The sequence below is a fragment of the Andrographis paniculata genome, unplaced genomic scaffold (assembly GCF_009805555.1).
Source record: "Andrographis paniculata isolate CXL003 unplaced genomic scaffold, ASM980555v1 Contig26END, whole genome shotgun sequence".
Classification (NCBI taxonomy): Eukaryota; Viridiplantae; Streptophyta; class Magnoliopsida; order Lamiales; family Acanthaceae; genus Andrographis; species Andrographis paniculata.
The window spans coordinates 800,233-825,310 of record NW_026137557.1 but is presented as its reverse complement, the minus strand read 5'-3'; the positions used below and the strand labels follow the sequence as shown (position 1 = coordinate 825,310).

Below are 25,078 nucleotides of genomic sequence, written 5' to 3'. Positions count from 1 at the left end.
ATAGAGAGAAATGGAAAAGACAACATTGAATCGATAGAAAAAAAAAAAAAAAAAAAAAAAACCCTGATATTTTGCCCCCCTACCCATCCAGATTTACGGCTGGTTCCGTGGCTTGTTGGTGACACTCTGAATGGAAGATTCCTTTGGGTGATATGTCCATCATTGGCTCATTACCCAATCTTGAGAAAATTTAGATTTGATTTTTCCACTAAAGGGTCTGAATGGAATTCAGTTGAAGGTGAATTTCTTGGATCGAAAGAATTGCGTGATTGCGTGTAAAGATCTATAACTAAATCTATATAAAAATCTCCAATTTAAAGATATATAATTGAATATTGAACATATATTAAATTCTCCAACTATTTTGAGCCCTACAATGGAATCTTATCTCTTTTTTCTTTTTGTTCTTTTCAACCAATGTACAAAATTCATTACAATTCAATAACATGTTAAAGACAATATCAAACCAAAGTCTTACCTCTCATCAAAATCCTCTAAAATATATCTTCACACTTCATCTGTGTTTTCCATCTTCATTACCAGAACTTGTTCTTGCTCCCTTCACTTGACAGAGATGGCTGTTGCTGCTTATGCTTCCATGGTTTCTCTTACTCATGTTCTCGACAATGTTCATTACCGTGCTCAGCTTCGTCTCCTTCATGTCAACATAAAACTAATTGAATCTTTCCAGGAAACTGTGAATTTCTTGCTGGATTTTGTTGAAATTCATTCGAGAAGAGAAGGCCAAAAGATCAACAGTCTGTGGAGGCAAATATCTGAAGTTTCGTTCGAAGCTGAAGAAATATTTGATTTACATGTTGTGAATCAACTTCAGCTTCGATCTGAGGGAGTAAAAGCCTGTTTGGGATTCTCAGCTTTCGACGAAGATATTGGAGGAGTTATCCGAAAACTTGATACCATCAAGAAAGAGCTGTTGGTGGAGGAAGCCTTATTGCAGGATGTTCGATCTGGAAAACAACCAGAAGTTTCTGAGCATGGAACAATTTCGTCCCTTGGCCAGAATACGATTGTGGGATTCGATGATCATGTCAATGCAGTTATGGATTTGCTGATTAGAGACGAACCGGCACTCCAAATCATCCCAATCGTAGGCATGGGCGGTATTGGTAAGACTACTCTAGCTAGAGCTGTTTTTGATAACCAATGTATTGTCGACCGGTTTGATAGACTTGTTTGGCTTACAATATCACAAGAATATACTGTTCAGGACATCCTATCAGCTCTTTTAAATGATGGGAAAGTTACTACTCATGATGGAAGTTTTGATCGTTTGGGGGAAGCTTTGTACAAGCAATTATTTGGTAGACGGTATTTGATTGTTATGGATGACGTGTGGAGCGAGCAGGCTTGGTGTGATTTAAGAATGTGTTTTCCAAATAACAACAATGGAAGCCGCGTTATCATGACTACTCGGCTTGCAAATGTGGCTGGAAGTTTAAGCCCTCAAAGATCATTTTCGATGACTTTCTTGGACAAGAATAAAAGTTGGAGTTTATTTTGTCGAACAGTGTTTAAAAAAGAACACTGTCCTTATCCAGAACTAGAGGAAATTGCACAAGAGATTGTCAGAAGTTGTCAAGGACTTCCTCTAGAGATCATTGTAATTGGCGGGCTACTTGCAAAGTCTAACATGTCTAAAAGATATTGGAAGTCTGTCGCGGACAACATCAGCTCGTTCGCGAATCTTGAACACGACGAGCATTGCTTAAAGATTTTGTCTTTGAGTTATAACGACTTGCCGATCCACCTCAAGGCATGTTTCCTCTTTATGAGCGCTTATCGTGAAGATCATAAGATCGATATCAATGAACTAATTCGGGAGTGGATTGCTAGAGGATTGATTAGAGCTGTTGGTGAGAAAAGTTTAGAGGAGATTGGTATGGAATACACTAAAGATCTCATTTCGAGGAATCTAATTTTTCATTACCGAAATCACAGAAGAAATGGCAAACTAGAGTGGTGCAATATTCATGACCTGTTGCGAGAGTTGTCCGTGAAAGAATTTAACAAGGCGGAGTTTATTCAATCGCCAAAAGTGCAATATACGAATGGAAGTGGATCACGAAGACAATGCTTTCTTTGCGCCAAGTCGATCCACCATGAAGTTGCGACGGATGTCTTGGAATTTGTTCTTTTATCCGAATCACCATCATCGTCACGACTAATTCATCCACCTATTTGTCGCGCTTGCCGAGTTATGTATTCACATTTTAAAGAGGCGAGGCTGGTGGAAACAATGATGTTTGAAAGAACATCGAGATTTTTGCATCCTACTCAAGTGAGGTATGTTTTTCGTTCCATCATTGGAAAGTCGAACCCTTTTTCAAAAATGAACTTACTCTGGAATCTTCAGACACTAAAGCTATGCTCGGAAGGGCGAGTTAATTTCCCGAATGAAATGTGGGAAATGCCGCAGCTCAGGCATGTCATCGTCGATAAAAAATGGATTACTTTGGCAGATCCTAGAGTAATTTCTGCTACTAATGTTGACAGGGAAGGCTTCATTATTCTAAAAAATCTGCAGACACTTTCCGGAATTTCGAATTTCCAGTGCACAAACGATGTCTTGGCAAGAATTCCTCAAGTAAAGACACTGAAAATCACATATGGTAAGAATCTTCACAATCTTATCCGACTCCAGAATCTTCAGTCGTTAAAAATAAGAAATGCTCAGGAGAACATTGCTTTTCCAAGTTGTCTTAAAGAGTTGTGTTTGGAATATTCCAAATGGAAAATTCCTTGGAGTGGTATGTCGATCATTGGCTCATTACCCAATCTCGAGAAACTTGATTTGATTTTATCGACTAGAGAGTCTGAATGGAATCCGGCCGAGGGCGAATTTCTTCGACTGAAAGAATTGAAGATTGCTTGTATGGATCTAGTGCAATGGAGAGCTGATAAGGAACACTTCCCGACTCTTGAGCTGCTTGTACTGTCTTTCAAATTGTTGGAAGAAATCCCTTTCGGCATTGGAGATATTCCAACGTTACGTAGAATTGAATTGCGAGGATGTAATGGATCTGCTATCGATTCGGCATACGAAATATGGGAGGAACAGAAGAGCATGGGAAATGACATCCTTAAGATTCCTATCAGAAAGGATTACAAATGGTATTCAATCAGTGATTTCATATCACTGCAAAAGAAAGATGAAGATGACCGATAGGTACTTCTGAGTAGAGTGGTTAAAAGAATTGAGTAGCTCGTGAGCCAAGCTCGACTTAGTTCTTTTACAGAGATAAACAAGCTGATTTTGAGCTTGAAAATTATTTTTTATAAACGAGCCGAGCTGGCCGCGAGTAGCTCAATTGAGCTCATTAGTGATAATATATTTATATAATATATATAATTTTTTATATCAAAATTTACATTTATTATTAAAATAAAAATATTTTATTATAAAAAATTATGAATAAAATTAAATATACTTAATTTATATATTAAAAAATTATATAGAATATGTATAAAATTCAAATCGAATTCGAGCTTTACGAGCCGAGCTCGAGCTGAAATTTGAGTCTAACGAGCTGAGCTCGAGCCACTATTTTGATTCGAATTCTCAATGAGCCGAGCCGAGTCTACACCGTTAACAAATTCAAGTCGAGCTCGAACAACAGATACTCGAGCTCGCTCGGCTCGTTTAACGGCTCTACTTCTGAGCAACCGTTCTCTAATTTTTGTGATGATTTTCAAATTGCAAAAAATTCTCATTTTTTTATCCCTGAAATTCATGTCACAAGAAATTAGTCACTTGCTGTTCATATTCCTGCTTTCTTATGTGATTATCAACCAATCCTGATTTTTTTTTTTTTTTTCTTGAATGGTTACAAGTGAATAAAAAATATGAAGGAAATTGAGGGTGAACTTTAATTTCGAATGTGTCTGAGTATTTGATTTTTTATAGAACAGCTGTTAAATGGGGAGCTAAGATATTGTATTTTGTACCTCATCACATATAGATTCTGTTACTTATGACATAGAATCTAATTAATGTCTGAATCAACAGAGTTTGCTTTATGGCAAGGAGGGGGCTTTTTATTTACTATTTCATTGTTGCGAAGGCTGAGACAATTATTATTTCATTATTTGCGACAAGTTGCGACAATGAATATTTATATTTTTGTAAAATCTGCGACGTTTAATAATTACAATTTGTTGCAAAAAGACGCGATAATGAATATTTATATCGTTGCAATTTCCCGGAACAATTTGTTGTCTTTCTGCGACAATCATAATTAGCACGAAAAATATGGTATGAAACTACTTCCACGAAACGCAAAAATTTCAACTGTGATAAAATGACATTTTTCTAGTAGTCTGGTAATCTTAATCTACTATTGTCTTTGATTTCTTTTTTAGTAATACCAAAATTTGGATTGCGTTCAACGAAATTACTTAACGAATATAAGATAAGTTCCTGATTATTGCACAAAGTTCACTTATGCTCGGCCTTGTTGGGACAATGGATGTACTTCTATTCTGACTTTCAGGCAGAAGAATCTGATTGTGTTCGAGATTCTTGGACATACTTTAGGACTGCACCCGAACTACAATTTTTCAGAAACGAATTAGATTTGTTTATGATAAATCCTACTTTTGTTCTTTTTGTCCATTCAATCCGCTCACAAGATTATTATTGTTGTTACTACACATAGACTTAATCAAAAGGTTCAAAGCGCCGGTTACGGTTTCTCAAAATATCAAACCGAAATCGAACCTTCTGAATAACGGTTTTAATTACGGTTTGACGGTTTCAATTACGATTTATAAACCAATGGTTACGATTTGAACAACCGGTTTATATACATTCATTTTATATATATATATATTTTATAGTTTCTATTTTTTTATATTTAAATTTTATTTGAAATAATTAAATTTGATGTTAATATTATTTATATATATTTATTATGTAAAAATTATATATATAGATAATTAATTAGATTATTACAATATAATAAATTTAGTTAATAATTAAATTAAATTTTAAATCAAAAATAATTTATAAAAATATTGACCTAAGGAATAATAAAATACAGTAATTTAAATTAAATATAATTATATAATAAAAAAACTAATATTATAATATTATCATTTTTTAATATATTAATAATCATTTATATTATTAATATTAATTTTATTTTTATAAAAATTTACTAATTATTAAAAGAATTAATTATAAATATATCATTATTATTATTATTATTATTATTATTATTATACAATACAAATAATTTTAAATTTTAACCTAATCAACATTTACACATCGCTGCGCAAGAGAGATTTAAAAATAAATAAACAGCCGGTTCAAACCGTAAACCGACGGTTCAGCGGTTTGAAAAAATCACAAACTGAAACCGAAACCGTCATGTGGCTGCGGTTTCGGTTTGAACCGTAACCGTCGGTTCGAAACCGAATGGGCAAGTCTAATTACACAGGCTGAGGCTGAAAGATTGTTATTACAATCTGTCCCGGAACACTTGAAAGCTTTCAAAATCTTTAGGCAGTCTGAAGAAGTAGAAAGTTCATTGACAATAAGTGCATGTGTTTCTATGAGATTTCAAGAGTACTGTTAGTTAATGTGACAGATTTTGGGCTTAGTGTTTAGTTGTCAATAATTTCCAACCATTGGCATATAGTATTTTCTTGTTGAAATAATTAAGAAAATAAAACTAATAAATCTAACATAATTTATTAGCTTAGTAGAATTCGGATCTATGAATTAATTGAGGGTATTGTGTTCTTTGAGCCTAAGATGAATCTCTTCCGAGAAAACCCGAGATTTCTGCTACTTCCACAATGATAGAGATATTAAAAGTTAATGAATGTTATATCAATACAATTTTAAAAAATTTCAACATACAATTATTGAAATGTAAAAAATTAATTTTTAATATAATATAAAAAAAAATTATTGTGTAATTAGATGTTTGTAAGAGAAATTTTTTTAGTACACAGTAGAATTTTAGACCAAAAAAAAAAAATCTAACAAAAGAACGTTATATTAGATTACTATTGATTTCTTTTTTCTATTTTAATTATATCAACTATTATAAATTCAATTTTTTTAAAAAAATATATAGTTAAAAAAATGAAATTATAGACAAAAATAGAAACGTAGACGGGCGTGTAGAATTAATATATTGTATGACAACGTGACCATGTATAATTGTATACTTAATTATACACACCCGTGGCCAGGTTGTTTCCAAGTCAGTTGTCGAGACCAATTTTCGAATGATAAAATTAAAATTGATTGAAATTGTTTATAATGAAAATAAAATTGATAGAATTTTATATTGGGACAACCAAAATTGCTTTTTCCTCATTAAAAACGATCAAGTCATTATGTAAAAAAAAATGTCAACGCTCTAAATTGTATTGGATATGTCTCTGTCCTTTTCGGGTTTCCGTTTTGTTGGATTAATCCAATGTACAGTTTCTTTGCAGGTTCTTGGAAGTAATCCAGAAAGATCATTGTTGGCTTCGTACATATCAGATAAGACCGTCAGAAAAATCTTCACTTTGTCCTAATGCCATTTTGTTAATTTATTTTTTTGACTTTTAACCTACAGAAGAAGATAAGAGGCAAAAATGGTGAAGGAAGACAAACAAATAGTTGGAGCTTTATACGGCAGCAAACACATTAGAACAGCTTTCCAACTGAAAAAGTTGCGTCGATTTCGACACCAAACGGAGATTTGATGTCAGAAATGTTTGACCACAAGCGATCGATTGCACCAACTCCACCGTCCAAGAAAAGACGACCCACTCTATAAATAAGTATGGAAAGAATTTTCACCATCAAATTGTAGCTTTTCAGAATCAATTTTGGCCTTTTTCTGGTAAGTTAATGTTGTTGATGATAGAGCATTTGATTCGATGCCTATTTGGGAATTATTAATTCTTACAGAAAGTGGATGTTTGGATATGTTCTAATTTGTTGCTTTTTTTTTTTTTTTCGAAGGAACAGATGGAAGAATCCAGGATGTTTAAAGGGGCAAAGATCCTTCAAAAAATTGTAATATTAATATGTTTCGAATGTGTATGTTGTGTTCGATGAAATTCTTGAGAGAGAGTGTATATGTAATATAATGACAATCAAAGATAAGAGTATGAACTTCTTGCAGGTAGACGAGGAAATGAACTCGGCGAAGGAGAGGATTCGGACAACAATCAAGGCGTTGGAAGGCTTCGATTCTTCGAATTTTAATGATCTAATAAACTTCTCCTTGAAGGTCGACGAGGAATTCAATACGGTCAAAAAGAGAATTCAGACAAGGATTGCAGAGTTAAGAGTATTCTGAGTCTATAATTGTAAGTATCCGTAGTTTTGTCTTGATGAATATTCATTGTCTGTAGGATCGGAAAAGACATGAATCGGGACTCGCTCGTTGAAAATCTGAAGCTGCAATTTTCTAACAACATTTCTCCGACAATCTTGACGGGCGAGGAAATCAAAGGAGAAGGAGGCGTGCCTATGGAAGTTGAGCTAATCGATCTTAACACAGGAAAAGTTGTGGATGCCGAACCGGAAGCTTCTTTAAGTGTCGAAATATTTCTATTACAAGGAGAGTCGTCTAATGTGTCCGAAGAATTCGAGGAGGTCATTGGGGACAAGGAAGGAAATAAATCCCTTCTTGTAGGAGATTTGGGCATAAAATTACTAAGGGGAGTCGGTGTGATGAAGACCGTGAAGCTCAAACATCGAGCTAAGAAAGTGAATCCGCCGGTGTTTTGTCTAGGGGCGAGAGCGGTTGTCGATATGATCGACAAGGTTGGGATAAAGGCAGCCGTTACGAAGCCCTTTACGGCCAAGAATTATCGGAGAAAGTGTAAGTACAATTTCGTCGCAGTCTTAATTAAGTTTTGATTACTCGTGTTTTGATTTTGTTTCGGTATTTTGAGTTTCGCCATTTTTTTAGTTATACTCTAGCCTCCATCCCACACAATTTGTCCACTCTTTCTATTTCGGTTCGTCCCACATAATTTATTCTTTCTTTTTTTAAAAATATACTTATACGTTACATGATACCTAAAACGCTCTAGCTAAAGTGAACAAATTAGTTGGAACGGATGGAGTAATAACTATTCAATGTAACATTTCTAAGAAAATTTTGTAGATTGAATTAGGCGAAAAATGAGTTTGAAAATATGAGTTAATCTTGGTATTTTCTAAATAAAATAGTTATTTAATGTAATATATATGCTGATTCGGCCAAGTCAGTTATAATATCACATATGTTGTATTATAAATATGCTGACATGTATAAATATTTGTTGGTCACCCTTATAACATATATTGATCCGGTTCCACGCCACATACATATTTATAAAATTTGGTAAATCGGATAAATAAAAAATGATAAAATTGATCATATAGATAGAGGATTAAATGTTCAATTTTCCGCAAATACACTCGAGGAAACATATGTTTTTCCTATGCTAAATGCAAATTCTTTCCTTTTTATTTAGATTACGAAAAGCATGACATCCCATCTTTGAGCGACGAAATCTACCGACTAACAAATATTCGAAAAGGCGGACCCATTTCCCGGCGTCTCCAGGCGAATGAAATCGAGACGGTAGAGGATTTCCTGATTTGTTTCTTGAAAGATCCTGAGGGGCTCAGAAGTGTAACTTATTTACTCTTCACTAGAATATATGCATTTTCAGTTTCCAAATTAGTAGATATTCAAACATCGAGTTAGCGTCTTCCTAGATATGTTGTTTTCTTAATCCTAGATTGTCGCCATGGGGGGAAACAAATGGAAAGACACACTCGCCAATGCCCGGGCGTGCCAAGACCAAAGGATGTACTGTTACGCCGACATTCAGCAAAAGACTGCGAATGTATTCAAAATTATCGGAGAAGATCAGGAACTGCATTTGGACGGCCAATATCTGTCAACGAACAGCGAGGTTTAGTCGTTTTATATTCATTTATGTCTATTAGTCCTTCGTAGATAAATTGAAATAATTATTTCATACGATATAAATAGGTTTTGTCACAATTTGATATATATATATATCATCTGATATTTTGAAAAGGAAAAAAATACTAGGCTCCGTTTGCATACATACTTTGAGAAGTTTTTTTACATTATTTTTTAATGGTAATTTTGTCATAAAAGTCACTTTAAATACTTTTTTACATTCACAACACATCACATCAAATACACAAATTTTTACTATTTCTAAAATTTTTTCTAATTTCAAAAACTTCCAAAACTCTTGTCTAAATGAAGCTAAGTTATTTTATATATACAGTGAAAACAAATGATTAAAAATACAATTCTTAAAAGAAGAAGAAAAAAAATGTACAAATTTGGTTATGTTAGCGACCCTTCTATCATTTTAGTCTTTTAAGTACTATATTTGAAATTAGTTGTCTTATTTCTCATCATTTTAATTGTCCTAATTTAACAGAATACTCGTATTTTCACAAAGGATAACACGTAAAGGATTCATAATATAAGATCATTAAAATTACTAGCTACTAAAATATATGATTATTTTCAAACATGGTCCAAAAAAACCTAAAGTGATTAAAATTGTAACTTAAAAAATAAAATTTATGTTTGTCTATACTTTTCTCCGAACATTTGTCTCTTTTAATTTTTGATAGGCCGAGAAGGCTCGGGAATCCCTATTAGCATCTTCTTATAAGCATTGGAAGAAGGAAATAAAACGCTTCGACAATGAGGATTCTCTTAAGGAACACTTGGCTCATATCCAGAAATCATGGGACCCTCCGGATTCACAAATACCGGATAATTACTTTTCGTCATATTTTGATCCGGGCGGAGAAATTTATGCACACAACTATAATCTTACACTCCACGAAAATTTCATTACGGGGACTCCTCAATATTCCTCTTTTAGTCCAGAAGTCGAGCTTTGGTGTTCTGACCAATGCTTTATTAATTCAGACAGGCAACCTAATAGCGGAGAACACACCAATGCTCGATTTGTGGAATTCCAAGATGTCCGGGATAGACAACCGATGAATGGATGGAAACTATTTTCTTCTGTCTGGAAATGGTCATCTGTCATTAAGAAAAAAAGATCGGCAAGATGCCAAGGAGCATACAAAACAAACGTTCACCATAAGCTCGACTAATTAAGGCCGCGTACTTTTAATTAATATTTGAATTATGATTATGCAGATGTATTCATTTTAAAAGAGAATAGTAGATAAAGATTAATTAGTCTTTTAAAGTAAACATATTTTTATGTGTCGTGTTTACTTTGTACTTTTATTATCGTTTTAGCAAAATGTAATTTGAAGTGTGATTATTTATTGTGCTAGTGTATATATTTCATTTTTTTTTTTATTAAAAACATAAGTAGAGTGTGTGTTTTAGTGTTTTTAATGTATAAGATTCTGAAAAAATATTACACAAACAATACAATATATGCACATAATAATAAAAGTCGATAAATATACAAAAGCCAACAAAAATATACAAAATATCATTTCATATAATATATTCACAATCTTCCATATCTTCCAACAAAAACAAATAAATTTTACATGTACAAAAACTTTATTTTGTGTGTATAGTTTTAGATGTTTCTATTGTTTAGGGTGTATAATTTTAGTTGTTTTTATTGTACGATACAAGAGATTTGTGAATCTATTATATGGAATTATATTTTATATATTTTGGTTGACTTTTGTGTTTTATTGATTTTTATTATTATATGTATGTATGGTATATTTTGGATAATATTTTTGGAATAGTGTATTCCTATAACACACTAATATTTTGTTCTTTTAATACTATTTTTTAATTACGATTCTTCAAAAATAATAATAAATAATACAATTTTTTTTTAAAAAAAAAGCCAAAAAATTATATATTCAATTAAAAATAATATATTTTATACTTTTAATATAACTCCTCATACCACATTAAAAATCAATTCATCTAATAATATTGCGTAGACACAACCTAAGTGAACACTTACTTAAGAAATAAATTAAAAATTGGGACCAAAAAATAAAATAAAAAATAAAAAAATGGACAAATCAAAGTTTAGATAATAGGAGCCAAAAGAACAGAAATAACTGATTTTTTGCAAACACGTAGAATATATTTTGTGAGAGAGATAAATACACAACAAAAGTGATAATGGGTATACGTTAGGAAATATTTTTGGCAATTTTTTCATAGGATATTTTTTAAGAAAATGACTGTGGATGTCAAAACCTTCAAAAGTGTTTATGTAAAACCGATATTATTTTCGGAAAAAAACCCGGCTAACAAGTACACATTAGTACACCATAACACAACCGAACAACATATTCCATAAGTAATATAGTATAAGATTGTGTTAGATTCGACGCGGGGCGACGGCATTTCGCCTTTTGTTCCAACGATTTTGTAAAATTGTGTTAAGGCCCACACGCATCAAGAAAAGATATATATATATATATATATATATATAAGGAGACGACTTGACTTCACTTAGGCTTTATAAAAAGTCTTCTTTTAATGTACATTTTATTTATAATCACTCACCTATTCCTCTGTGGGTTTTTAATTCTGAACATTTGTTGCAAATAATAATTATGGAGCTGTCTGAATCATCTCAACCTCAATCTCAATTGTTTATGGTAAGTAGTTATCCTTTTTCCACTTCATCATTGTTCATTAATGTTCTTTTGAAGAAAAAGAAAAAAGTGTTAGGGGATCTGTAGATCTGATTCCTTATCAGAAATTATTCCAGAAGAAAAAGAAAAAAATAATGGATCTTGTCTGATTCTTGCAGAATTATGAAAAAATGGAATCTTGTCTTGTTCTTTCTGCCTTTGTTTTTTTTTAATTCTTTTTTTTCTGTGGTAATTATGCTGTAGAATTGATAAATTTGGTGCAAATTTAGCCTCCTAGTTATGGTGGGAAGTGTTTGTTTGTGTTTTTTGTTGATAGCTTTCAATGTAAAGATTTTAAGGGTTAGGGTTTGCTTGGTTGGTTTTGGTGTTTTGATATTGTAATAATTGTTTGATATCGTATAAATTTGGTGTAATGTTTAATAATAGAAATTTTAAATCTTTATATAATACTCCCTCCCCTCCGTCCCAGATACCGTGTCTACTGACACGGTATTTTAGGAGGGTGTAATCAGTAGATAATTAAGAATATATTAGTGAAAATAATTATTCTATAATATAAATAATTATAAATTAAGATTAAGATAAATAATTAGTTTAATTAAAATTAAAAAAAATAAAATTAAAAAATTTAAAATGAGATTAAAGTGTGTAATTATTTTAAAAAAAAGGAAAGTGACATGACAACGTAGACATAGTATCTGGGACGGGGGAGTATATTAAATAAATTATGATGTTTTGGAAGGAAAAAATTTCGATTTATTATAAATAATTAATGAAAATAGGGAGGGAAAAATACAAACAAACAAGTGTGTTTAGTAGTTTGTGTTTGTGTTATGTATCTGTATTTGATTTTATATTTAATAATATATAAAATAATGTATTTTTATAGGAATAGTGGAAGATATGTTAGTTTATTTTAGTTTGGTGTTTGAAATTAAATTTTGAGTAAATTAAAATTGATCAGATGGAAGAATGGGGGAGCTTTAAAGAGGCAGATATGCTGAACAGAATTGTAAGTAAAATGGCTGTGGAATCTAGTGCATATCATGTGTTCGATGAAATTACTGATGAATAATAATATCTGCTGCTGATGATGATGTAATGAACTTATTAGGTTGAGGACGAATTGAATTTATTGAAAAAGAAGATTCAGACAAGAATCAACGGGCTGAAGAGCTTCGATTCGATGAATTTCTTCTGGCTCGTCGAAGAAGAATTTAATATGACGAAGAAGAAGATTCAAACAAGAAGTTCAGGGTAAGAATAGAGACCTCTAATTTTAATAGAGTTTGACAATGATATGTTATTATTTTGTAGATAGATTCTTTATTAATTTAAAGACATTTTTGTAATTAACTAAACTTATAGTTCGACAACGATGTTTTTGGAGAAAAAAAAAATTAAATGATAAAATTTGTTCACACAACATTTTTAGATCTAATGATTTTTTGTATATAGTATGAAAAAAATTAGGCAAAAAATATAAAATATATTATTTTAGGTTGAATATTTTGTAATATTTTTTTTTTTTTACTTTTATAATGATTATTTGAAGTTTTTTTTTTCTTTTGGACTTTTGTATAATATATTTTGTATTTATTATTATTATTTTTGGAGATCGCAATCGAAAAATAGTATTGTAACAACGTAGCATAAAAATATAACACAAATTTTACAAACATGTTACACCCGGATTTCTTGAAAATATATAGGCTATATGTTTACTTTGAAATTTTATGTTTTTGGATTTATGTTATGTATAAAAAATCGTGTCGATAATATAAAAAATAATATTTTATGTTAAATAGTCGACTTTTTATGAATAAATAGTATGTGTATATATTATATATTTTTATAATATTTATAAAAAATTGTGCCCACCTAAAAAATATTGGGTGAACAAATCCTCTCTTTTTTTTTTTTACTATGCGATTTTAAGATTTTTTATAGAAAGATGCATATTATTTTCACTAGCAAAGCATTTCTTTTAACACAGTTTAAAACAAAATATATATATACATACGAAAGTATAGTCATCGATGCGAGCTATTTTTCTTGCAGGATCGACAACAATGACGATCACGGAAAACCCTTTAAACAACTGAAGCTACAATTCACGAACAAAATATCTCCGGCGATCCTCACCGGTGATGAAATAAAAGGCGTCGAGGACACTTTCTTGGAAATTGCTCTTATTGATGTTTCTACGGGAAACATCATTGAGGCTTCCGAACCGGAAGCCTCTACAAACATTGAAATAGTTCTTCTAAAAAAATGCGAATGCAATAATCTCACGATCGATGAATTTGATGAGAACATTCTTCACAACCCCGAAGGAAAAGAGTCCCTTCTTGTAGGGAACACGCACGTAAAATTGGAAAATGGGATCGGTGTGTTAAAGCAAATTAAGCTCAAACATCGCACGAAGAAAATAAATCCGCCGGAGTTTTGTTTAGGAGCGAGAGTCGTTGATCCGGTTTATAGGGACCGGATAATGCCAGCCACGACGGAGTCGTTTATGGTACAAAATTATCGCAAAAAATGTGAGTAGTAATTTTAATGCATTTGAAAATTTTACATTGAAATTTTCGTGCTTATGTCGAATAATTTCCTTTTTCCTTTTTTTTTCGCGTTGTTATGATGATTTTATTTTTTTGCCGTCTTTAGATTACAAAAAGCATGAGATCCCTGCTCTAACCGATGAAGTCTACCGATTGGTCAATATTCACAAAGACGGAAAGATCGCCGAGCGTCTTCGAGACGAAAAGATCAAGACAGTCGAAGATTTCTTGATCCGACACCTCTTCGATCCTCAAGGGCTCAAAAATGTAACATCATTAGCTTTTATATATATATATATATATATATATTCGATTCAATAGCTTTGCGCCATATTTATTTTGATGAAGTAAATAAAATTACGGTAAATTATATATATACTACTTTTATTTTCAAAATATGAAATATTACGCCGTAAATTTTATTGCTAACTTATCTTCGTGTTAGCGAAAACTACGCACAAAATGCACAAAATTCTTATTTTGTTCACAACTATATGGATTTTGAACATTGTTTTAACTAATACGAGATTGATATAACATTATATTGTGTGTTTGGTTGGCGTTTTGGATTTGAATTTTGAATTCTAACTATGATACGATATAAATAGGTGTTGAATGTAAAATTAATTTTTAATATAATATAAAAATAGATATTTGATCTGATACAATTGTTTTAGGACATTTTGATGAAGGGTAGAAATCTTAAAAAATCCTCTAACCAAACACAGATCCGGGTCTATCGATGCGGGTAAATAGATTTGTAATTTTCTTTCAATTTTCATTATTCCTAGGTTGTCAGCACGGCGCCAAAAAAATGGAAGGACATTGTCGCAAATGCACGGGCGTGTAGAGACAAACGGATATATTGCTACGCCGACTTTCAGCAGAAGACCGCTGTCGTTTTTAACGTTCTTGGACAAGTTCTCTGGCAGCATTCGAACAACCAATTTGCGCTGACGGATGAGGTTTAATTTCCTACATTTACTGTCTTTGTTCGATCAATCCTTCTTACAAAAATTGCTATTACAACAGGATGAAGCTCGAGAATTTTCACTACAGTCGGCTTATGAACACTGGAACGATGTCAAGCACTTTGACGACGAGAGTTCTCTTGAGGAATACTTGAACAGTTTGCGCGAATCTTGGGGGCCTCCCAATGCGCGAATGATGGAAGAAACTTGTGTCGATGACTATGACATTATTACCAATGATGCCGATATATATTTTGTTGTCCGGAAAAGACATTGGAGGGTGTTTCGGGGCATTTGGAGATGGACTTCGGTTATCAAGAAAAAGATCGGTAAAAAATGTTGTCGCCTAAAGAAGTTGAAAGTTCGTCGACAAGAAAAGTGCAGATTCGAGCGAAGTTTTTCTTAGGAAATTTGTTCTTTCGATTTATACCGTCGTTTTTTTGTTGTTGGAAGATTATATATATGTAAATTAAAGATGTATTTTGCTTAAATAGTAATTTAATTTGATATTTTATAAAAAAAAATAATAATAAAAAATAATACTCTAGCTGTCATTAAAATATTGTCATTTTCTATTTTTGTTGTCCCAAAATAAGATTTTTATTTATAGATAATTGTATTGCCTGTTTAATACTATATTATAAATATTTTTACAATGTAAACACCTAACATCATATCCATATTTAGGGTGCATTTGGCAATTAGTTGATAGCTTTTAGTTGTTAGCTGTTAGCGGATTCAATTAGCTTGACTATCTTCAATTAGCGGTTTGTATTAAAGTGTTTGGTAAAACAACTGTTTGACATTAGCTGTTTATAAATAAAATGAATATTAAGGACATTGATATGTTATTTTTTTTAAATGTTTAATTTTGTTCATTTTAGTTTGAAATTTATAGGAATTTTTGTTATTAATTATTGAAAATTATAAAATTATTATAAAATATTTATTTTTATTTTTATTATTTAGATCTGAGAAAATTATTTTTACTAAAAAATAATATTTTTTTATTAAAATTATGTAAAATATAAAATAATAAATCTTTCTTATATATTTTTTATTATGTTAATTATTGTTTTAATATATATAGATAAATTAATAACTTTTTTTTATTTGATTTAGTTTTAAAATTTTATATATTTTACAAATAAAATAGTTTATATGTAATAATTACTAATAATTATTATTTTAAATTTACAAAAATAAAAATATAATTTATTAAATTAAATATATTAAAAATAATTAGTAAATATATAAAAATATATTTATATGTATAAAATAAATAATTAAATTTTAAAGGTAAATAAAGAATAACTAAAATTAAAATGAAAAAGCTCTTTTAAATTAGTTTTTTTTTTTACCAAAAAAATTCTAAAAAATTAATTTATCAAACACCTAAATTAGCTTTTGACTGATCAAACAGCTAAAAGTTGTCAACAAGTTAAAAGCTCTTAAAAAAATTCTTTCTTAAACACCCTCTTAAACATTTGCCTGCAAAAAACAAATAATCATCTTATTACTACGAGACAAAGAAAATATTTTTTTATTGAAAAATTATATTACCGGAATAGTATTGAAATACATTTAAAAGCACAATCAAACGCGATCAAAATATTACATTTAAATGATAAAAAATAAAATAATAAAATAATAATAATAATAATATCTATAACAATAACAACAACATTCCCAAAATATTTTTAATATAAAAGAAATAAATAAAGTATGAGTTGATTATATCAACGCGCTGCAAAAAAATGATAAAAATAAAATTATATAATAAGTAATTTGGGTTAATTTTTTTAATGGCCAAAATTGTGTGGGTGAGTAACTCACATACCCAATGTTGACTCCCCTTTCTTTTAAGTCTTTCTTAAATCAATTTATCAAATAATAATTTAATATTCTTAAATATTGTTGAAAATGTCAAGAATAATATTGATATGTTTCTTTAATATTTGAATTTAGTATCTTATTATTTTTTTTAAAAAAAAAAATTACTTCAAAATTATTGAATTGAGTATCTAATCTTTATTTAATATATTCTCAAACAAATTAAATTTTAATTTAAAACATAAAATCAAATATTCCCTTGACCCATATCAATATATTTAAAATTTTAATTTAAACGTCTTAAATCAATGTATTAAAAAATATAAATAAAAATAAAATAAAAGCTCTAATTTGTAATTTATAATATAATACAAAAATATTGTGGTTACATTCATTTAACTATATTACAGTATAAATAGGCTAATATTATCTTTTCCTTTCTTGTATTATAGACCCATATAATATTAATATTAAAAAATATATATAAAAAAAATTAAAAAAAATTAAGTTGATATGAGATAAATGAATATTTTTTATATCACATCAAATATTATTTAAATTTAATTTGTTATTATTTTAAATTTTAAATATAAATCCAAATTATGTGTGTATATTTCTTTATTTTCTATTTAAAATTTTATTAAAAAACATTTTTTTTACATAATACTGTATGCAAATTCTAAACCTTCAAATCACATTCACACTGTACTCCGTGAGGGCAAAGGCAGCCCCCTGGCCCCACCCCTAAGTATTTTATTAGTATTTATTTGTTTTTTAAGATATATATATAAATAATTAAATTTATTTTATTTTGGTTTTAAATTAAAATTAATATAATTCAATTTTTACAGTTTATAATAAAAATAGTATTACTATTTTTCTTCTAAAATATCATTATATATAATATTACCTCTGTCGACTGATTTTATTTACTTTTCGTGTATTGATTATTTAATATTATTTATTATATCAAAACATAATATAAATTAAAAAAAAATACAAAAATATTTTTATTAGTGTCTTATAATACTAATAAAATATATTTATACAAAAAATTATATAAATATAAAAATATTTTTAATATCAATTATAATGACGCAAAAATAAATATGACTAACGGTCGGAAGGAATACAATTTAAAAAAAAAAAAAAACTCAAACCTAAACAAAAACTAAATAAATATTTATTTGTGAGAGTTAGAAGATCCTAATTTTTTTAAAAGTAAAATTTTATTTTAAAGGGAAACAATACTATTTGCGATTTTAAAAAATAATAAAAAAATAAATTTGTGATATATAATTGTTTTTGCTATAATTTGTATTTATCAATATTTTTAAAGATGAGATGTTAGGATGTTAAATAATATTACGTGTTGTACTTCAATTATGTTATCATTACAATACGTTGAATTAGAATTAGAGCTATTAACGATTCAAATCGAGTCAAATTTTAAGTGTTCGTTAACGTTCGCGAACAAAGCTCGTGTTCGTTCGTTAAGCTTTCGAGCTCGTTCATAGTATTCGAGCTCAGCTCGTTAAGAATATTTGTTGTTTGAGCTCGTGTTCGTGTTCGGCTCGTTTAGGCTCGATTAAGCTCATTCGAGTTTGTTTGTCTTAATTTTTAAAATTTATATATAAATTATAAAGAAAATTTAAAATTATTTTATTTATATATTTTAAATTAATATTTTATTTATTTATAAATTATAATTTTATATGTACATATAATATTTATAATAAATATATTATTTAAACGAACGTTCGCGAACAAAGTTCGGGCTCGTTCGTTAATCAAACGAGCCTATTTATGTTGTTCGACTCGGCTCGTTAACGTTCACGATCGAGCTTTAATCGAACCGAACCGAGCCGAGTTCACGAACAGCCGGTTCGTTTAACTGTTCTATGTTTAATAAACATCATACCCAGTTTGGTTTTTAAAATATAGCAATTTGAAAAATATAATTCTCTGAAAATAAATCCATTATGTATTGTTATATATATATATATATATATATTGTGTTATTTAATTAGCCTCTCTTTGATCGGATTTTGATTTCGTCACTAAAATGATTAACATAAATTAAAATAAAATTGCTCTTTCAGCTATATATAATTTTCATCTTTTATGATGCAATAATGCAAATTCTACAAAAGCAAACCAATTTTCTATGCAAAATATTGTGTGTATGTTCCATAAAGTTTTGAATTTGGTTCAGTATTGTTCAATCATTTTTTTTCAAACTATCAAATAAAATACTAATATATTTTTAAAAATATCCATGTTTATTCAAAATATTTATTTATACTAAATTGAGAAGGGTAAAATGCCAACATATATCTCTTATTTAATATCAAATTTAAATTATTTTTAAAAAAAAAAAAAAATTACTAATTTTTATTTTTTTATTTTTATTTTTATTTTTTTTTATTTTTTATTTTTATTTTTTATAACATAATGGTAATATTGTTCGTATAAAATATTCGTCATTAATAAATAACGAATTCTCGTTGGAGACGTAAGTGAAGTAAAGCGCAGACGTTGATGCTATTGCTATTTGCTAATGTGCGCCTCCCACATCCGTACTGTGGCATGGCGTACCTGACTTCAGCCTTCCGACACCGCGTTTTTTTCTTGCTCGATATCTCTCTATCACTATAAATATGTCCATGAAACTCAATCCTTTCATAGAAATGCAAAAACGAATAGAATCTACAATAGATTCGTCGCCTTCCTCCATTTGGTCGAAAAATGCAGCTGAATTTGCAGACGGAGGGTGCGGATGGGGCTGGGTCGGACGAAATCAGCACTCCCGAGTATGGGCAGCTTTTTGCGGCCTTGAGGAAGTGAGTGATGATTTGTTAACTGAAGTATATTCGCTTTTTGCATTTTTTTTTTTTTTTTTTGAATTTTGGATTTAGGGTTTGTGAAATTTGAAGTCATCGGAGCTTTAATTGTGGGTTAATTGCTTCGTGATCTTGAAATACCTTATTTATTGTTGAGAATTGGATTCTGTGCTGTCTTGTAGCTCGAGGGTTTGATCATTTATGGTATCTATTGGATTCTGTTTCAATTTTGGTAGGTACTCAAATTGGTAATCATTAAAGTGGTTATTTATTCAATTCATTGAGCTCTGTCCTTATCTTTGTTGTTTAATTGGAATTTTACTTTTCAATGGCCTTTTTTGGCCTTTCGGTTGTTTTTTTATTCTAATAGTGGCTCACTTTTTGGATTCTTGTGTTTAATTTTGTTTTGGTTTTGGCCTCTCTGTTGTGAAGTATGTTGAAGAAGGAAGTTGAGGCGGTGATGATCCAGAATTTCAATGGTGTGATAAGGCCACTTATGGAGGAGTTAGTTCGGAACATTGTGAGTAACCGAAAAGGAACTTTTTTTTCAAAGTTCAATATCTTCAGTTTGCTTGTTTTAAACCGTTATGTGTTTTTGGTGTTATTGTGAATCGGGTTTATGGTTTTTATGGGAAATAGGTATATGTTCTTTGGTAGAGGTTGTGTTTTCAATTCTTCATTGTCACTACACGCATCTACGCTGACTTTTGTTTTGTCCGAAAACATAACTGTCAGGTACCTATTTATATCACGCTAAACCAAGTTGAAACTTTCACTATTCCTACAGCATCAAAACACCAAAAACACGACCAAACAAAAGTCTCCACCTAAAAAGTGGAAAGGGTGTTAAGAGGTTGGTATTGTTACTTGAGGCTTGGTATAATTGATTTTTGGAACAATAACTTAGTGGCTGAGAAGTGATATTTTGGGTTTAAGCTGGTACTTGAGCTCATGAAGATAAACTTTGGTCCGCAGAACTTTATAGGACATGAATGTCTGATTCACCAAGATGTGAAAAGAAAGCATGATTCATATACATGCTTCAAGTGAAACTCAATGAGAGTATATATGCGGAATTGATGAATTAATCTGTAAATTTACAATGATGCTTTCTCTTATGCTTCGGTTTCACAAAACCGGAAACTAATTTTTTTAGCTCAAGTTTGGTTTAGCCAACTGACCTCGCTTGGTAATGGATCATATTCATCGACCAATTTATCATGTAGCCTAACTACATCCTTGTAAATTTGTATAATATAGAGGAATTGAGACCCATATCGTTATTAGAGCCAATCTTGTATTTGATATCCGTACGGAGACTTGTGTCACTTCTGGAAAGAGCCGACCTGGAGAAGCAGATACAACTATATATGCATATATGAGTGCTACCTTGTAGTTTCGATTTGTCCGGGAATTTGTGGGATTAGGTGAGAGAGAGCACAACTAGTTCCACAACAGCCAGAGAGAAGTTACTGGATTGGCATATTAAGCACACACACACATTAACATCTATAACGGCCGGATTTTATAGGCAGACCAGAACCCATAAGCACATGTTTAGGTAAAGCTCGATGTTGGTAAGTTCTTATACCCTGGTAGCCGTTGAATTTATGCTGTGGCGAACTTTCGTGGTCATTATATATACTTAATTTTTCTGTTTCGCCATATTAAAGGAATTTAGGGATATGATGACCAAGCTGTGGCAGTCCATGTTTAAGAGAATTGTCATGATTGACCTCTGAATCCTGGAAATTTTATGTACTATATAGGTTAAAGAAGAAATTCAAGCCGCTGTCGAAAAACTTCCAGCTGGTTGCAGTGGGTGAGAATTTTAGTATAATCTAATGATTTCTTCTCATTTGAATAAAAAATTTCAATGCACTTACCTATATGCGAACCTCTTTCCATACATATTAATTGGCCTCTGTCAGTACATTTTATTGGTGTCTTATCCAGGACCAACACAAATTCCCCAGACATGTCGGATGAAAGAGGTTTAACTCTTAAGTTCTTAGATGAGGTAGCTGACGAAGTTCTCACAGGTAAGGAAATTAAAGGAAAAGGAGGCAATCCAATGGGGGTTGAGCTTGTTGATGAAGTTACGGGGCAGGTTGTCGAAAGTGGGCCGGGATGTTCTGGAAAGGTGGAACTATTGCTTCTCAAATCAAGTGAAAATGATGATGTGCATAACTGGAGCCACCGGGACTTTAACAGTCAAATAATTAAAGAGAGTGACAAGACAAAGCCTCACTTTGCTAAACATTACTATGTATATCTTGAGAAAGGCACCGGCATAGTAAATAATGCCAAGTTGGCTCACGACGCAAACTGGATGAAGAGCTGCAAATGCCGTCTAGGGGCACGATTGAATTTAACTGGTATCAGAGTGAAGGAAGCATGGACGAAGTCATTTGTGGTCTGCGACAGCCGCAGCAAGTGTACGTTATTTGAACTTAAGTCTATGATCTCTGTTTTTTAGGATTTTGTTTTTATTTCGGCCTCTTTTAGAATCAATTTTCGGACTTTATAGCACAAATAGGCTAATTTAATGTCGATAGATTAACACTTATAATTATTTTTTAAAGGCAAAATTATTTATAACTCATTTGTGGTTTAGAAAGTCATGATTTAGAAACTGTTTGAGACTGTTTCGTATATTAATAAACATTTGATAGAATCCCCTAGAAATTGCGTAAGGTCCCTCGTGTTTTCGAAAATATTGCACAAAATCTCGGAAAAAAAAAGGATTTTGTGCAATGTTTTCTAAAACACTAGTCCAAACCACAGATGAGTTATAAATAATTTTGTCGTACTTTCTTTGTGTTTCCGTAGTAGTCTTCTCCATAAGTTATTGTTTTTCAGGCTTGAAAATAACTCATGAATTGTCGGGTGAGAGCTTTGTTTTCAAATGAATATTATTACATTAAGGTATGACATGTAAAACTCGAGCTCTTTCGCTTGACATCTGCTTATGTTTGCAGTGTATGGGAAGTCCTACCCTCCTTCTCTTTCGGATCATGTTTGGAGATTGGAAAAAATCTCGAAAGACGGCGCTCCATGTAAACGTTTGAAAGAGAAAAGAATCACGACTGTCGAGCATTTTCTGTTTATGCTCTCTGTCGATCCACAGAAGCTTCAGGAAGTAATGACTCTTTCTTTTCCATTCTTATATATATATATATATATATATATGCTCTGGCAAAATCGGCTTTTTTTCTTCTACATTCATAATTACGACTATCTAAGTTCTAAGTTTAGATTATAGCTTATGGTGTCGATCCGTGGAGCCAATAATTTACATTGTTCGATGCTGATTGATATTAAAGTGTTGTAATGTACACAGATAATAGGAGTCCGGTCTACTAATGATTGGAAGGCGATAGTCGAACATGCTCGGACCTGCATTATCGACGACCCAAGGATTTACACGTACTATAATGCTTCCTCCGAACATAACTTCCATGTCGTGTTCGATGTTGTAGGAGGGCTGAAGGGCATAATTTACGACTCGCATTATGTTCCGGCTGATGATCTATCTAAAGATCAAAAGGTTTGTTTGTTGAAAACGTTTACGGCATATTATTTAGGGGTGGGAACCGAACCGAACTGCTTGAAGTTCGGCTCGAATATAAATACATTGTATTTAACATTTGTTCGATTCATCTTTGGTTTTTAATATTTTTTTCGGTTAATCGAACCAAATCGAATATATTCATATTATTATGTTTTAAATTTTATATAATAACTATATTATATTAAATTCAGTTCGGCTTGGAATATTTGTAAATATTTTTAGTTAATTGGTATTTTAGTTATTTTTTAATATATTTGTTTTTAAATTTTATTCGATTCGAATTATTTGAAAATATTGCAAATGCTTTTTGTTTACCGAAATTTTCGATTCAAATACGTTTTATGATTTTGAGTATTCGTTCGGTTCGAACATTAAATATCGATATATATTTGCAAATATCTTAATCATACTCACCTCTGATATTATTAGACTAAATATCCGTATTAACTGACCATGTTCACTTCAATTTTCTTGACAGGATCGAGCTCAGAAATTACTTCTCTCGGCATTCGAAAATCAGAAGGATATAACCTCCTTCGACGACGAAATGACTTTTCTTCACCGATTTCCATATCGAGCAAGTAACGATGCCACGGCCATCTCCACCCCGGGTAACTTTGATCCAACTATTATTGAGAACATTATTCATTGTGATACAACGCTTCCTAGTAGTTCTTCTCAGGCCATTACTCCGTACATTGCGCCACCACATAAGGCTAATAATAGCTTTGATGTCGACCTGAGAAGCTTAGAACGATTTGACAGCTTGAACCATGTTCTCGACAACTTTTGGTGTACTGAAGATACAGAACAAAATGAATATCTAGTGTCGACTTCGAATCATGAGGATAGCAACTTTTCCGAGACTCTCGGGAATGAGTTGCGCCCTTGTCGACAAAGTAATGCCGGTAAGTTACCATCCCTAAGGGATGTCGCGATTGCTTTGATTCTGGTAAATCGGGCGAGGGAGAAATTAATGGCTTTGGGGCTTAGACATATGAATCGCTCGAAAAGGAAGAGGATTTAAAGGTTGCATACGAAATCTTCGATTCGTAGTTTGAATTTGATGTCTTATTTTCATCTTTATGAGAAACTTTGGTTTGGTCTTGAAACCTCTCTTGTTTTTTTTATTACAGGTAGCTCGATTCTTCGACTCTCGGAAATGTTTGTTTCCTTTGAAACTCAATGTCGAACCGCGGTGTTGTTGATGCGTGGAAAAGGTTCCGCGCGAACTTGTGCTTGACCTCGAGGAAAGTTGCGATCCTTAAACCTTAACCCGATCCTTATACTTGTGTTTTCTTTTTGTGCAATACGAGAATTTCTCAGAAAGTCTTCCATTTTAGTATTACTTTTGTCCAAGTACGATTGACTTCGGACTTCTGATAGGTTCCGGTAAATTAGGCTGACATGGGTTGTCAGTTAAAGGGTTTTGTAGGATTCAAGCACGAGAAAAGTTGCGAACCCCCGATCTTTGCATGGCTACGGGAAATATATCGGGGCAAAGTATATAAATAGGTATTTATGTGAAGATATTATATTTATTAGATTTTGTAAATCTAGTGACTCAATATTTTATGTAAAGAGTATAATTATATTACATTCAAATCATTATTTAAGTTAGAATTTAAAATAAAAACTATAGTACAATGAGAATT

At 31.1% G+C, this 25,078-nt stretch overlaps 4 protein-coding genes across 13 annotated transcripts; all 4 read left to right on the top strand.

The window, feature by feature from the left end:
• Positions 1 to 436: 436 nt before the first annotated feature.
• On the top strand, positions 437 to 4,140 carry LOC127246002 (putative late blight resistance protein homolog R1A-10). Of its 2 annotated transcripts, none has more exons than XM_051267157.1 (2): positions 437 to 2,304; positions 2,515 to 4,140. In XM_051267157.1, the coding sequence occupies exons 1-2, from the start codon at positions 575 to 577 to the stop codon at positions 3,185 to 3,187; spliced, it is 2,403 nt and encodes an 800-aa protein (XP_051123114.1). In that variant the 5' UTR covers positions 437 to 574; the 3' UTR covers positions 3,188 to 4,140. The 2 variants fall into 2 exon arrangements, with proteins under 2 accessions (XP_051123114.1, XP_051123113.1); XM_051267156.1 differs by having other exon boundaries at positions 437 to 2,442.
• Positions 4,141 to 6,448: 2,308 nt separating this feature from the next.
• LOC127246023 (calmodulin-binding protein 60 A-like) lies at positions 6,449 to 10,306 on the top strand. 5 transcript variants are annotated; one of them, XM_051267198.1, is made up of 7 exons: positions 6,449 to 6,866; positions 6,995 to 7,042; positions 7,152 to 7,312; positions 7,384 to 7,856; positions 8,497 to 8,657; positions 8,767 to 8,943; positions 9,650 to 10,306. In XM_051267198.1, exons 2-7 carry the CDS (start codon positions 6,995 to 6,997, stop codon positions 10,142 to 10,144), a joined length of 1,515 nt encoding a protein of 504 aa, XP_051123155.1. In that variant the 5' UTR covers positions 6,449 to 6,866; the 3' UTR covers positions 10,145 to 10,306. The 5 variants fall into 5 exon arrangements, with proteins under 5 accessions (XP_051123155.1, XP_051123157.1, XP_051123153.1 ...); XM_051267200.1 differs by having other exon boundaries at positions 6,995 to 7,066; positions 8,497 to 8,606; XM_051267196.1 differs by having other exon boundaries at positions 6,995 to 7,066.
• Positions 10,307 to 11,512: 1,206 nt separating this feature from the next.
• LOC127246009 (calmodulin-binding protein 60 A-like) lies at positions 11,513 to 15,731 on the top strand. Of its 2 annotated transcripts, XM_051267166.1 has the most exons (7): positions 11,513 to 11,644; positions 12,606 to 12,653; positions 12,756 to 12,898; positions 13,703 to 14,184; positions 14,309 to 14,469; positions 14,994 to 15,167; positions 15,235 to 15,731. In XM_051267166.1, exons 1-7 carry the CDS (start codon positions 11,600 to 11,602, stop codon positions 15,577 to 15,579), a joined length of 1,398 nt encoding a protein of 465 aa, XP_051123123.1. In that variant the 5' UTR covers positions 11,513 to 11,599; the 3' UTR covers positions 15,580 to 15,731. The 2 variants fall into 2 exon arrangements, with proteins under 2 accessions (XP_051123123.1, XP_051123124.1); XM_051267167.1 differs by lacking the exon at positions 12,606 to 12,653 and having other exon boundaries at positions 11,518 to 11,644.
• Positions 15,732 to 19,525: 3,794 nt separating this feature from the next.
• On the top strand, positions 19,526 to 24,978 carry LOC127246112 (calmodulin-binding protein 60 A-like). 4 transcript variants are annotated; one of them, XM_051267335.1, is made up of 9 exons: positions 19,789 to 19,849; positions 20,282 to 20,369; positions 20,585 to 20,702; positions 21,619 to 21,671; positions 21,806 to 22,287; positions 22,831 to 22,991; positions 23,193 to 23,399; positions 23,902 to 24,452; positions 24,560 to 24,978. In XM_051267335.1, exons 5-8 carry the CDS (start codon positions 21,828 to 21,830, stop codon positions 24,448 to 24,450), a joined length of 1,377 nt encoding a protein of 458 aa, XP_051123292.1. In that variant the 5' UTR covers positions 19,789 to 19,849; positions 20,282 to 20,369; positions 20,585 to 20,702; positions 21,619 to 21,671; positions 21,806 to 21,827; the 3' UTR covers positions 24,451 to 24,452; positions 24,560 to 24,978. The 4 variants fall into 4 exon arrangements, with proteins under 4 accessions (XP_051123291.1, XP_051123292.1, XP_051123293.1 ...); XM_051267336.1 differs by having other exon boundaries at positions 21,781 to 22,287; XM_051267334.1 differs by lacking the exon at positions 20,585 to 20,702 and having other exon boundaries at positions 19,526 to 19,849.
• Positions 24,979 to 25,078: the final 100 nt, after the last annotated feature.